This window comes from Eretmochelys imbricata, chromosome 7, assembly GCF_965152235.1.
Source record: "Eretmochelys imbricata isolate rEreImb1 chromosome 7, rEreImb1.hap1, whole genome shotgun sequence".
Taxonomy (NCBI): domain Eukaryota; kingdom Metazoa; phylum Chordata; order Testudines; family Cheloniidae; genus Eretmochelys; species Eretmochelys imbricata.
The window spans coordinates 27520492-27536249 of NC_135578.1; the positions used below are offsets into that span (position 1 = coordinate 27520492).

At 43.9% G+C, this 15758-nt stretch overlaps 1 protein-coding gene across 1 annotated transcript in view; it reads right to left on the bottom strand.

Annotated features, from left to right (window-relative positions):
* CACNA2D3 (calcium voltage-gated channel auxiliary subunit alpha2delta 3) overlaps positions 1–15758 on the bottom strand; it is a 722234-nt gene that overhangs the window by 375668 nt on the left and 330808 nt on the right. The window contains exon 9 of the mRNA XM_077821951.1: positions 3311–3385. Within this exon, the coding sequence (XP_077678077.1) occupies positions 3311–3385 (75 nt within the window). The remainder of the gene's footprint in view (positions 1–3310; positions 3386–15758) is intronic.

The following is a 15758-nucleotide window of genomic DNA, read 5'->3' on the forward strand; positions in this document are numbered from 1 at the left end:
GGGGTTGGACTAGATGACCTCCCGAGGTCTCTTCCAACCCGAATCTTCTATGATTCTATGAACTCCTGTCATTCCCTGGTGTTTATCCCTCTGATGTATTTACAGAGAGCAATCATATCTCTCCTCAACCTTTGTTTTGTTCAGCTAAACAAGCCAAGCTCTTTAAGTCTCCTCTTGTAAGGTAGTAGCCCCTTACTGCACCTGTTCCAGTTTGAATTTATCTTCCTTAAACTTGGGAGACCAGAATTGCACACACTATTCCTGATGAGGTATCACCAGCACCTTGCATAATGGTAATAATACTTCCTGTCTCTACTGGAAATACCTCACCCGATGCCGTAGGAATGCATTAGTCTTTTTCATGGCTGCACCACATTGGCAGTTTATAGTCATCCTGTGACTGACCAATACACCCAGATTTTTTTCCTCCTCTATTGATTCCAACTAGCATATCCCCAGCTTATAGAAGAAAAATCTTGTTAGTTCTTAAGAGGATGACTTTGCATTATTAAATTTCATCCCATTTCTATTACTTCAGTTTTCAATGTCATCCAAATCCTCTTGTACGATATCCTGGTCCTCCTCCATATTGGCAATACCTCCTAACTGTGTGCCATCCACAGATTTTAATAGTACAGTCTCACTTTTTGTGCCAAGATCATTAATGAAAGAGTTAAATAAGATTGGTCCCAAGATCAGTACTCCACCAGTAACCTAGCTCCAGTCTGACAGTTCACCTTTTAGCATGACCTGGTATAGTCTCCCCTTTAACCAGTTCTTTACCCACTTTTCATTTCTCATATTAATTCCCATCTTCTCCAATTTAACCAATAATTTCCCATGTAGAACTGTATCAAATGCTTTACTGAAATCCACATAGATTAGGTCTGCTGCATTTCCTTTGTCTAGAAAATCAGTTATCTTCTCAGAGATCAATTTGGTCTGGTATGATCTACCTTTTGTAAAACCATGTTGTATTTTATTCCCAATTATCCTTTACCTCTATGTCCCTTAACCACTCACTCTTTCGAAGTTTGTTCTTAGACTTTGCATACAATTGAGGTCAAACTAACAGGCTTGTCATTTCCTGAATCACTTTTCTTCCTTTCTTGAATAAAGGTACTATTTTTGCAATTCTCCAGTCATAGGGTGTGACCCTCGAGTTTATGAATTCATTAAAAATCCTTGCTATTGGGCTCGCAATTTCATGTGCAAGCTCCTTTAATATTATTGGATGGAGATTATCCAGACCCCCTGAGCTGGTTCCATTAAACTGTCTAAGTTTGGCTTCCACCTCAAATTTGGTAATTTCTACTTCCATAGCCTCATTCTCATTCGCCACCCTGCCACTGTCCCCAAGCTTCTCATTACTCTTGTTAAAAACTGAGGCAACATATTCATTTATGTGTTGGCCCATACCTAGATTATCTTTAACCTCCACCCCATCTTAACTACTTAGTGGCCCCCCTTCTTCTTTCCTTGTTTTCTTTTAACTTATATGATTAAAGAATATTTTACTATTGGTTTTAATTTCCTTTTGCATGGTTCAGCTCTGCTTGGCTTTTGGCAGTTCTCACTTTTTCTCCCATTTTCTGATCTCCAAGGGACAGGAAATATCTGGGTCAAATATCGGGGTAATGATTGGAAACATTTAATTTGAAATTGCTTATTCTACCATTTTTGCTCTTCTATATTATCATATAAATGATCTTACTAGGGTTGGATTTTCCTGGTGCAACACTTATAGTGAGAAGCATACACTAAACTAGTGATACCAAGTAGTTAAAACATACTGTATAAACTCACTTTAATCTGCACGAAAATGTATGTAAGCAATAAGGTTGTATTTACCAACTGACCTGAAAGACTACTGTGAATAAGTCACATTGTATCTTGTGAGCAACTTGGAACAAAAATCCAAGAGGTATAGGCCAAGATTTTTAGAAGTGATTAGTGGATGCCCAACATCAGATACCTTAAAGGGATCTGATTTTTCAGAGGGTGGCTGTTCAGTACTTTCTGAAAATCAAGTCTCACACTAAAAATTTATGCAATTTTTTTTGACGCTCATTTAAGGGGTTAATTGTACTCGTTGTACCTTCTCTGTTATAAATGGGTGTCTAAATATAGCAGTTAATGAGTCATTTCCTTTAGCAAAGCCTTAATTCCTTGATTTTAACAGGTTTAATATCACTTTTAAATCCATCACTTATTACTAAATCTAGAAGAAAGTTTGAAAATATTTGGCTAGAATGTTAAATCTTTTCTTTCATTAAAAATTATGATCAATGAAGTCATAGCTGTTGTTTTGAGGATGTCAAAATGGCCTTAATGAGACACAAAAGTCATAGTCTAGCTCACAAAAAAAAAGTTTTGGGCAATAATTTTATTGCATGTGGATAGCACGTATTACACAAATTGATACAGACATGAACACTTCTGAGGTCGACTGTTCCATCGCCTGACTGATTTCACTGTTTGGACTCTGCCCCACCCGCCACTCTTTCCATTATTTAGCTTGACTTTTCATTTTACTAGCTGCAGGCCATTTTCCATTGTTTTGCTCCTTTTGACCACCCTGGCTACAAAAAAAACCCACAATTTCAATTGGCATAATTCTTTTTACCTTCACTTACCAAGAATTATTGTGTAGCTTTGCTGGTGTGGGATGAACACATTAACATGGGAGGCAAAATATCCTATACAGTGTTTGATCCCACAGTCTTTATTCAAATAAATCTCCTACTGAAGTCAAAATAAATGTTCCCTGAGAAATGACTGAAGGATTGTGTTTGAAATTTTCACAGTGTTTTGAGAACTTTCTAGAAGAACACTGTTATTATAATTTTAGACAGTCTGGTATGAAAAGCTGAAACTTCAGTGTTACATAGAGAAACAACAGTTGCTTTCATTTGTTTAAAGATTTTTGTTTTAACATTCCTCTTTGTGCATAAATATGGAATCTGATTCTATGTAACTTTTGAGAACAGTGAGACAGTTATAATTTAAAGCAATTTAAACCAGTATGGTGTGAGTTGAAAAAAAAAAGTGACTAAATCTGATTAATATCCAGCTATTTCTATTGAAATTATTTATATATTATTCCAGTAAGCTTATTTGCTCAAAGTAACTAAACGAACATTTTTTTCTTACCTGCGGAGTCACATAACAGACTATTTTTAAATAGGACAAGAACGATTAATGTAATAAGTTCTGATAATGGGATCTGGTTTATTCAAAAATATCATTATAACACAGTGATATGCATCGCATCCTATATCCTTTTTGCTTTGTTACTCTCATTCCTTACCTCTTTGTTGGCTCTGTCTGCTTGTACTAACGTTCCATTCAGACACGGTTCTACATAGTGAAGTTCTTCATTATACTGTGGGGGGGGGGAGTGGGGAAGATGGAAAATTTAATTAAAGACTTTGAAAGATACAATTTATTTTAATGATTTAGAGCTACAGTAAAAAAAATCCATATAAAACAAAAACAATAGAATTCAATTCATTTAAAAAAAACTGGGCTTGGGATTTTTTTTCTTCATATCATTCTTAGTATTTCAAAGGCTAGAATTTTAAAAAGAGAGGACCTACGTGATCAAATGCCAGAATACAGGTAGGTTTAGTGCATAGTACATAGTTAAATAAACCACACTACAGCAACAGATACAAATGTTCTGAATCTTAGGAAGACTGACTGATCGAAAAACCTCCCAGGTTGGAATCTGGATAGTATTAAGAATTCAATACTGATACAGTTCCAGCCTTAATTCCCAATCCTCTGCTTCATTTTGAGCAAACACTGACAAATATTTGAGTCAAGGCATGACACATTTTGGGGGGATGGTATTGTAGGAACTGAGCCAAAGCTCTATGAATTGAACCCATTCTGGAAATGTTTGAAAGTGATCAATCAGAGATTGGCAGTCTTTGTAAAACTAGCTTCAATCACTTGGGTCCAGAGTCTTAAAAGGTATTAGGTGTTGCTCCACTCACTACTGCAAGGCCTATGTGACTTAGATGGCTACAGTCTGGTCTGCACTACAGCACTAGGTTGACATAAGGCAGTTATGTCATAGGTTAACATAAGGCAGCTTATGTCAACCTAACTATGGAAGTGTAGACACTTAAATTTCGCTCCAGCTGACGTAACTGCCCTGCTATGCCGACTTAAGAACTCCACCTCTAAGTGCGGCGTAGAGTCAAGGTCGATGTAGTTAGGTCAGCACAGTGACAATCTGTTCAAGTGCTCCTGGTGAGGACATGTACTGCTGATACAAGGAGCAAAGAGGAGACATGCACAAGGGATGTAATTACTGTGGTGGCTGTATGCCAATGTAAGTTAGGTACACTTAATTTTGTAGTGTAAACGTGGCCTAAGTCCCACTTTCAAAAGTGAATCAAGCATTGAGAATAGTAAGTCCCATGGACGTCCGGTGAGATGTATGTGCCTCAACTTTTGAAAATGAGACTTAGTTGTCTCAGTCACTTGGGCTGAAAGCCTCAAAAGTGTTTAGGGTCCTAATCACCACTGATCCGAGGCTTGCAACCCTGAGCAGAGAATGCCAAAATACCTTTTAAAAACTGGGTATTAGTCTTACAGCATGAATGTTACCCTTACTCTTCCTTTTCTGTCTATTCTTCTGCAGCAGTATCACAAGCCAAAATATGGAGAGGAAGGCCTTTCTGCTTGGTTTCACCTCTCAACAGATACCAAGTGAATCAGTAGAATAACCATGACAGCCAACGAAAGAGGACAGCAAGTTCAGACAAAAGTATTCAGAGAAGACATTTCACATGATTAATGTAAGAACTCACTCCGCCTCTCTCCATCTCAATGGAAATAAAAAGAGTCTTACAATGATTAATTGCAAAAGTGTGCTAACATAAGGTTCTTCCCACATTACAAGTCTGCATGGTCCATGTCTGGCTGGGACTCTGGATTTATTCTACATTCTCTTCAACTTCACACTGCTCCTTTTCTCATATTCTGTCTAACCCTAGACCCCCTGCAGCCTTCTCCTTCTTGGACCATCAGTCATCATCATTCATGTGGACACTGACGGCAGTGCTCTCCAACACTCATTAATTAATTACATGCTCATTAGTGCATGGGGCAGGATATTTAATTTGATCAGTGCCAAACTATTCTGGAGGCATTGTGCCAAATTCTGTTAGTTATACACTGGTATAACTCTCAAATAACTACACTCACTGACTGCACTGGCTATAGTCTGTATTCAAACTGAGTAACAGAATAATTGGATTATTGTATCAATGGCATGTGTTATCTGGTCAGTGATTCTCTGTTCTGCAGCTAGTGTGTATACATCTCTAATTATTTTAATGCAGTCAATATCAATCCATTCTGAGGATTCCTATGCACACTATGACAAAGTTCCTCCTCTGCCTTGGTGGATCCTGTGCGTTCTGGCGGATTTGCTCTCCTCAGAGGTTCACAGCAGCCCTCTTTTGTTAGTGGCACAAACCTACCATTCACTCAGCTAACCTCATCACTGGCCAGCATGGGGGAAAGGGAAAAAAAATCTCCGTAGTCTCTGTTGTCCCACCTAGTGGGTCAGGGACAGGCCAGATCCCTTTCCAAATTAGACCTTTCCGTCTGGTGTGTCTCACAGACCAGGTCAACTCCTCCTGTGTCAGATCAGAAGTCTGGGGGGAAAGGGGGAACCCAGCCTGCCCTCTACTCTGGGTTCCAGCGCAGGGCCCTGTGGATAGCAGCTGTCTACAACATCTCCTGTAACAGCTGCATAACAGCTACAACTCCCTGGGCTACTTCCCCATGGTCTCCCCCAAGCACCTTCTTTATCCCCACTGCAGGACCTTCCCTCCTGATGAGAGATAGCATTTGTACTCCTCAGTCCTCCAGCAGCACGCCCTCTCACTTCCAGCTCCTTGCGCGACCAGACCAACTGAAGGGAGGTCTTTTTTACACCAGATACCCTGATTAGCCGACCTGCCTCAATTGGTTCTAGTAGATTCCTAATTTGCTCCAGATGTCCTAATTAGTCTGCCTGCCTTAATTGGATCTAGTAAGTTCCTGATTATTCTGGCAAAGCACCTGTTATCTTACCCACGGAAAAGAGACCCGCTGAATCTGGGGGCTAATGTATCTACCTTCTGTCACTCTCCTGTAGCCATCTGGCCTGGCCCTGTCACAACACCGATAGCTCCACGGGTCAAATGAAAAAGCCAAAATAGCAATGGGAGATCAGGGCCTCTTGAGAAGATGTTGTACATATCTCAGAATTACAGAAGCTCCTTGTTCTGATAAATACTATACTTTTTCCTGCAATGCTCACCTCCATTTCTTCTATTCTGCCACCACACATGGAATGTCCTTCCAAACCAAGGATGCCAAATCCACACCCAATCCGTGTTTAAATACATCCTCACCACTCTCTTCTTCCATGACTACCACCAACAAATCTATGTCAAACACTACCACACTGAGAAAATAAATTTAAACTATTTCCCCCTCTGGGTTTTGCAGCATGTCCTTTCCACACTATATGTTCCACTTACGCCTGATTCTACACTTTGATCTGTGTGGGCAAACCCCGGTGGCATTGCAAGTTCAAGGCCTTAGAAAACGTGACGACCTCCTGCCTTTATATGTGTGTCTTACATAGCGCCAAGCACATGGTCTATACTTAGCCAATCAACAACAACAACAACAACAGTGTGACTCCATAATGTTTTATGGAAATATGCTTATGAGTGTGAATATGATGTAACTAGAATATGGTTTATGAAAAAGATCTCTTGTAAGGTATCATTACAAAGTTATGACCTACTGAATATATTCATCCTATTTGTATGCATGTATCATCCTTGTGTCTGAAGCTAGAAATATGAAGTATAACTCTGAGGTCCTATTGTAACTATGCAAACTGTGAGCCATTAATGGTGGTTTAGAATCTTGATGGCTCCCATTGACTAGGACAATTGGTTGTAGATGGTTTATTTACCTGCAAGCCTTCCTGTGGATGTGTGGGCCAGCCCGTGGGTAATGAAAAATGAGGTTTTACAGTGACATGTGAGCATGTCACATGATACTGGAATCCATCTTAAATCTGGTACTTTTCCATTTAGAAGGAGGGGTGGGGACCCAGAGAGACAAAAGATTCCCATCTTGTGCCAAAGCTATAAAAGGGGGTGGAACAGAACAAGGGAGGCTGCCAGTCATGAGAACAACCCCTAGTTTCACCTAAGATATCTGCTGGAACAAACAAGCACTGTACCAGGGAAGGAGTCTAGGAAGGAGTCTAGTCTGTGAAAGAAGCTTTTTGGAACATCTCTGAGGATGAGATTTTACCTGTAAACAGGTTTCAGAGCAGCACCCGTGTTAGTCTGTATTTGCAAAAAGAAAAGGAGTACTTGTGGCACCTTAGAGACTAACAAATTTATTTGAGCATAAGCTTTCGTGAGCTACAGCTCACTTCATCGGATGCATTTTTTACCTGTAAACAGTTTCTTAATGCTTAGACTTGCGTGTTTTTGCTTTATTTTGCTAGGTGACTTATTTTGCTCTGTCTGACCTGAAACCACTTAAATCCTACTTCTTATACTTAATAAAATCACTTTTGTTTATTATTTAACCGTAAGTGATTAATACCTGGGGGAGCAAACAGCTGTGCATATCTCTCTATCAGTGTTATTGGGGGCAGACAATTTATGAGATTACCCTGTATAAGCTTTATACAGAGTAAGACAGATTTATTTGGGGTTTGGATCCCATTGGGAACTGGGTATCGGGGTGCTGGAGATAGGAGACCTGCTGAACAGTTTTTGGTTAAAGTCTGCAGCTTTGCGGGTGTGGACCAGACCTGGGTCTGTATTGCAGCAGGCTAGCATGTCTGGCTCAATAAGGCAGGGTTCTGGAGTCCCAAGCTGGCAGGGAAAATGGACTCAGAGGTTAATTCAGCATGTCAGGTGACAGTCCCAAGAGGGTCCCTGTGACGAAACCCGTCACAAATAGAATCCACCCCATCATATTTTAATCATTACCTTAGTTTCCAGGATCTTATCCATGTGAGCAAAAGGAGAGTATCCAACTGCTGCAGTAGTAACACTGATTTCTTTCCATGCCTCTCACCACTACAAGGCAAATGAATCAGTTTCCTACTTTATAACTGGTCACATCTAAACAGCCTAATTTCAGACTGTTAGAAATCTACGAGGTCCCCTTTCAGTACTATTTTGGATGAATCAGATCATCACAGATAACCAGAAATCCTGTGGACTAGTTAGATTGCTCTGTGTGTGCTTGCCAGGCTCCTCATAACCTCTCCAGGGCTGCACTTTCCACAATTGTGCAGTACCAAGGAAGCCCACATCATCACAAAGATTACACTTTTAGTCCCTTAGCAGTATAATTTTACAGAAGGGACTTCCTTTCCAGAAGAGTATGAATATGATTAAGAATGTTCACTCTGGTATCAAGGTTGCACGGAGAATCTCATTCTCATTATCATTATATGCACAAGGCATAGAAATTTATTCTTTAGAATCCCAGCCAAATTGTTAGGGGTACTATTTGAGTTTGTGGCTTCTAATTTACCTTGACTACATTAGCATATGTATGCTATCACAATCATATGTATGGTATCACAAGAGAAATTGGATTTGTACAGAGATGCGCGGATCTCTTTCCTTCTGACAGGGCAGGAGGCCACACCTCCTCGCTGCTTCTCAAGCAGGGCTTAGCTCACAGCTAGTGAGTCCACCTGGTGATTAGCCAATTAGCAATTAGTTCTTCTGCCAAATCTCTCAGTCAGGGCAGTGAGCAGTTAGTAGGCCTGGCCGACATTCAGCCCAGGCCTTAACTAGTCTTTCAACCCCAATCCCTCAGCAGTGAAGTTCACCGTTTATATCTCAGGCTGAGTCCGTGTGATACAGCCCAGCAGTTCAGGGTGGGGAATTAGCTCCCAACCGGAAGCGACAGCAAATGCGCCAGGTGCCCTAGCTCCAGCAGGTGCCAGACCAATTCAGGCCTCCTGACCTATTAGTGGGGACATGGCCACCCTTCACAGGTGGGGTGCCCAGGGTAGGGGGATGCAGGATGTCCCTCTCCACTGCATCCCAGCCCAGGGCCCTATTAGTGGCAGGGTTGTTCGCCACTAGGTTAGGGGGGATCCGCCCGCAACACGCTGGCCAGTTCACAACAGTTCCACAGCCGAACCCTATTCGGCGTCCCTGGGCTCCTTCCTACCCTCTTGGGGTACCTCGGTTCTCGGTCTCCCCTGTGTAAACAGCCAACGGAAGCCCCGGCAGTTCATCGGCGTTGCTGGTCTCCAGAAATTCAGGTAACTCTTCTGGTCGGGCAGCCGTCACCTTCAGCTCCAGGCTCCTGCAGCAAGGAAGATATATCCTGCTCCTCTGGTAGCTCTCCCTCTACTGAGCTAGGAGGCTGGCATTTTATAGTCCCGCTTCCTGTCCCGCCCCTCTGCTTCCGGGGGGGCAGCCGCGGGTGGTCTGGTTCTGCCCACCGGGGGGTGATTTTGGGTCTCTCCCCTTCTGACAGGCGCGGGGCCACACCTCCTTGCTACACCCCTCCACCCCTTCAAATCCAGCCCCCAACCTTTGGGGCTGGCATGCTCTGCCTCCCCCAACCGGGAAAGCCCATCCGCATTTGCATTCTCCTTACCCGCCCTATCGTGAACGGTAAATGGGAACGGCTGCAGAGCAAGATACCACCTCATCAGTCTCGCATTGGTGTCTCATGTTCTGGAGCCACTTAAGGGGGGCATGATCTATGACTACCACAAAGCTATTCTCCAGGAAGTAGGACCGCAGGGCCTCGACAGCCTACTGACTGCCAGTAGCCTGCTGGTCTCCCTCTCAAAGGTGGAGTAGTTCTGTTCCCAGGGGAAAAGTTTCTGACTGATGTAGAGTATGGGGTGTTCCTCACCATCAAAGGTCTGGGAGAGGACAGCCCCAAGTCCCACGGCCGAAGCATTGGTCTGGACCACAAACTTTCGGTCGAAGTCCAGGCTATATAAAACTGGTTCACAGCAAAGGTGGTCTTTTAACATCTGAAAGGCGTGGGCGCACTCTGGGGACCCGTTGACGCGTTGTGGCTGGCTCTTTGTTAAGAGTTCAGTCAAGGGGGCAGCAATGGAGGCAAACTTGGGGATAAAGCGGCGATAATACCCTACCAGTCCCAAGAACTGCCTTACTTACTTCTTTGTAGTTGCGGCAGGCTGGTTCTGGATTGCCTGGACCTTCCCAACTACAGGCCGTACCTTCCCCCGCCCCAGGACATACCCTAAGTAGGTGGTCTCCTGGAAGCCGATTTGACATTTCTTGGGATTAGTCGTCAAACCTGCAGCCCGAAGAGACCGTAAGACGGCTGCCACTCGGTTTAGGTGTCCCTCCCAGTGTCGACTGTAAATCACCACATCGTCCAAATAGGCAGCGGCATATTCGAGGTGTGGTTGAAGAAGGCGGTCCATTAACCATTGGAACGCCGCAGGGGCCCCATGAAGTCCGAAAGGCATGCAGGTAAATTGGTAGAGGGAAGTGAAGATCATTCCGTGATCAGTTAGTATTTCCCTTGGTAAGCCTACCTGAGCAAAGATTTTCTGAAGTTCCGGCACGATACACTAGGCGGTGATGGACCTCATGGGGATGGCCTCGGTGAAGCAAGTGGCATAGTCCATGACAACTAGGATGTACTGAAAGCCTGTGGTGCTCCTCGTAAGGGGTCCAATTAGATCCATAGTGACACATTCCACCTGGTTATAGGCCCGCCTTAAGGTGAGGTCCTCTTTTTGGTCTCGACAGAAGTCCCACTCTATGCCCCAGAGAGGTCCCTCATCCTCGGGTGCTACTCGGGGTTCATCTGGAGGGTTCTTCGGCCTTCCTTGGGTGGGTCTAAAGGAACCCCAGGGGGTTGCTCTTCCTCGTCACCCTCGAGAGGGTCTTCTTCCAAACTCAGCCTCTCCGGCCCAGACTGGAGGGATGCTGTCTGCAGTACCCAGCTGAACTCCAGCCAATCTCTCCCAAGGATGATGGGATAGGGGAGGTTCAGGGCAACTCCCACTGTCAGTTGTCGGGTTACTCCCTGAATTGTGAAGGTCAGTTGAGCACAGGGCTACACCTTCACATCCCCGTGAACACAGCGGAGTTGGATGGGCTTGTGGGTCACGCGATCAGCTGGGACGAAGTTTTCCCGCACCATCGTCAGGCTATGCCCCGAATTCACAAGACCCTCCCCCTGCCTTCCCCCAAGGATAGCTGGGACGGTCACTTTGGGACTGGAATATTGGCAGGTCCAGACATCCGCGGCACAGATCTGGCCAAAGGGACAGTCCAGGGCGGGGCATTGCCTCTGGAGGTATCCTAACTGGCCACACCTGAAGCAGGGGCCGATCGTGGTGGGACCCGGCCAATCCTCTGAATGCAGAGGATGATCCAGGCTCTCTCTCGGAGGAGTCCTTTGCTCGCTGTCATGGCTCATCAGACGGCAGGGGTCTTCGGGATCAAACCCAGGGGTCCTCCACCGTGTTGGCTGTTTTCACGGCCTAGATGTGGGCGGGTTATCTCCGGAAACCCGGAGTGCTTTCCCCCATCTGGCAGTCTGTGGGTCACCGGGATCTCGGCTGCTAAGTAGTCCTCCATGAGCCCAACTTGCTGCCTTCAGGATTGTAGGCCAATGCCGCAGGACCCACGCCCTCCTTCACCACAAGAGGATGTGGACAAATTGTTCCATAATCACTTGTTCGGCCAGTTCAATGGCCGTGTGTCACTCCAGTTGGAGCCAGTTCCAGCAGGCGTCCTTAAGCTCCTGGGTGACAATGCAGGGTCGTGTCCCAAGCGGATAAGTCTTCTCCCGAAACCTACGCCAGAAGGTTTCGGCTGTTGTGTCCAGAGCGTCCAAGATAGCAGTCTTAACTGATCGGTAGTCTCAGGCCTCCTCGTTAGGAAGGCCTTGGTAGGCGGCCTGAAAGGCCCCCATCAAATATGGGGCTAGGAGCATGGCCCATTGTTCTGGGGCCCACGCAGCAGCTGAGGCAGCCTACTCAAATGTAACCAAAAATGCCTCTGGGTCATCTTCAGGACCCACCTTGTGAGCCGGATGGGTAGCGTGGGGGTCACGGGGGCTCCTGCCCCACCTTCCCCCCCTCTCCCCTCCTACCCCAGCTCAGGATTGATTTTCGATCCTCAGCAGTGATCATATTACAGCAGTAACCAAGTCATCTTTACACCATTGAGCTAGGAAGCTTTAACCATTTCTTTTGGATGTGGGACTTGTTAATGTTACCCAGGCCTTCATAACCTCAAGATTAGACTGTTGCAATTAGATTAGACATGGGGAACATCTTAAAACCATGTAGAGACTGAAAATGGTGCAGTGTACAGCCGCTTCCTTATTCAAGGCAGCTGCTCGTTGGAGTACATGACACCAGGGCTCATGGCTGCCTATTGGACTGCAGGTGGAGTTTCAGGTGTCAGTTAGAACACATAGAGCCCTAAATGGCAGCTTAGAACCTGCCTCTCCCTTTGTGCCCTATTTCCACTATTACAGTCAGCAGAGGTGCATGAGCTAAATTCTCCTCAAAATCAGAGAGAGGGAGGGCCTGAGGACTCTGGAACTTGCTCTCCCTCTTGGTCCAAAAGAGCCCAAAATTGAGGACCTGTAATACTACCCTGCCTGAATGAATAGTTAGATAAAAAGGGGTTGTTAAAGAAACCAGACAGAAAAGGTAAAACAATAGCCTAGATAAGGAACATCCCCTCAAACACAATAGCCAGGTTTATAGCCCTGAAAAGGGACTCGAGACCCAACACTAGTGACAGGACTGCTTGCCAAAGCAGAGAATCTGGAGATCAAAAGACACCAATCTGTTAAAAGCTCTACCCTACTGAGACCTTGAGGCGATGAGGGTGGGGAGAGCTGTCAATGGCTGCACGCTAACAGAGACACAGATGTAACGTGGTGCCCAGGAAAAACATAGGGGCACCAGGGCCAATTCAGGTCTACTAAGGTCAATGCCAAGCGTGGGTAAGATAACATGCATGTAGGTTTCTGGCATTTTAAATCCCTTTCTTTAAGCACTGTGTACTTTTTTCTATATAAATCACTTTGTTTTGAAGAACTTGCCTCTGTGCTACTGCATACTGTTACTACTTACACTCCCAAAGGGAAACTCTGACAGGTACCAAACTCCCTGGTCTTGCTAGGCATCACAGTTGGGTATCAGGGACATACAATCCAGAGACCCAGACAAAAAAAGTGCAGACACAGGCTTGCTACTTGAAAGGGGTTCACCTGGGGGACTGGAAAAGGGTCTCAGAAGGGGAAGCCTATCATGGGACTGTGTATTACTGATTGAGAATCAGCTTTTATAAATATATTTATAGTGCATGTAACTGGGGCATAAGCCAAACCACATCTACAAAAATCCCATGTAAGAAAGAAGGGTAGTTACAAAAGGTGCTAGAAGCCACAAATTCCCATCGTTAGAGCCATACAAACCCTTTAACCCCGTATCAAGAAAAAATTAGTTACCTACAGTTTGGTATTCATCAAAACCACTCAATAACACTAATGATCCTATATCAACTGACTTACTGTTGTCTGCTTTACCTGCCTTGCCTGATGAACTGCACAACTTCATGCTTAACTGAGCAAGGACATAGAAAATCCATTTCCCTCATTCAACGTAAAGTTGTCGCTTAACTTTCACATACCCTACCACAACATTAATTGTGTAAAGTAAAAAGAGTAACTTCTGTGATGAAAGCTTTGAATATTCTTGAGTTTCAATTATCTTTTAAATATATTCTCTTCCGTCACATATTCCCACATCCATATACTCTAGCCACTCGTGTTCCTTGTCTCTACCACACCTAAAATGGGCATTTGATATAATTAGGGCCTTACCAAATTCATGGTCAATTTCGGTCAACTTCACGGTCATGCAGTTTTAAAAATAATAAATTTCATGATTTCAGCTATTTAAATCTGAAATTTCAGGGTGTTGTAATTGTAGGGGTCCAAAAAGGTTATTGTAGTGGGGGGTTGTGATATTGCTACCCTTATTTCTGTGCTGCTGCTGGCAGCGGCGCTGCCTTCAGAGCTGGGCAGCTGGAGAACAGCTGTAAAGGCAGAGCTGCTGCCAGCAGCAGTGCAGAAGTAAGGATGGCCTGATATGGTATTGCCACCCCTATTTCTGCACTGCTGCCGCTCTCCTGCCACCCAGCTCTGAAGGCAGCACAGAAGTAAGGATGGCAATATTGCAACCCCCCTAAAATAACCTTGTGACCCCCCTGCAACTCCCTTTTTGGTCAGGACTCCCAATTTGAGAAACGCTGGTCTCCCACCGTGAAATCTGCATAGTATTAGGTAAAAGCACACAAAAGACCAGATTTCATGGAGGGAGGCCAGATTTCATGGTCTGAGACGCATTTTGCATGGCCGTGAATTCGGTAGGGCCCTAGATATAATAGAGAAAGTTTCCCCTGCACCATCCTTTCCCAATTTCGCCTTTAAAATCTCAATCTGATCTTATCTCCCTGGCAATTTAAAATGAAAAAAAATTTCAAACCCAAATTAAATTTTTGACATTGCTGGAGTAAAGTAAAATGGGTGAGCAGCTGATCAACAACTGACTCTAACCAGAAACATTTACTCCTAGAGAGAGACATGTAACTTGGTATATCCCCCTGCAACAGCTGCTCCTTTTTGTGGAAACTGAGGCTAGAAACATGTGTCTGTTGTAATCTGTATACATCGTTATACTGTATGATCAAATAATATTAATGTTTGAAAATATGGCTTTTCCATTCATTCAGTTTCCAAATTCCTCCCTCAGGAGATCTTAAACAAAATCCATAGAGAGAGACAATGAAATTCACCTCTGCTGTACTGAGCCAAGATGAGGCCTTCCACTCTATACCCAGATTAAGGCTGCACAAAGATCCCTGGACAGCCTGATACGGAGCATAACAACAGGCTCAAACCAGGGGAGGTCACTGTAATTTTGTATTTATATGAGTCCTTTATCCCACCACTCTGTACAAGTAGCACAGAATCTATAGCAACTGTACCAGCCCAAAGGCAGGAGAAAATGTATTACAACCCTACATGCTGGCTCAGGTTTGGTTGAGGAGGTGAAATCCAACCATCTACACTTCAATGGCACAAAGCCTGATTTACTCAATCAGGCTGAAGCGAATTACACCCTTCATCTATTCTGAATGAGTAGAAGGGCTTCAAATGATGCAATTCTGAACAACCACAACAAATTCTGTTGATATGGTTATAATGGAAATTCTGCACATTAAAAACTGGGGGTCTTATTGCTGCGCCTTGAACTCACCAATAATGATCTCCTCTAATCAACTTGGCTAAAAATCATTTGGCTGAGGCATTTAAATTGATTTAACAATCTCATCCCAGTTAATATTTTGCTCATTTCATGTACGGCTTATGCTTCTGAAAAGCATTTTTCAAATTTTAGCATTGGACAGAATTAGCACTCTGGCTTTTATGATAATATTGTTAATTTAATGCATGACTTAGAGTTATACTTCAAAGCAAATTGAAAAAAATATGTCTGTTCTCTTGTTGTTGCAGACATCTCTGTTCATGCACTGATGATCTGACCTTAAATTTTAACTTAGACTGCACAAAATCACTCTCATATTTCAACAATACTTTTGTAATTCAATCATCTAGTCCATCAATTTTGGATAGGTTTTGCAATAACCTACCCGTGAAAGCAA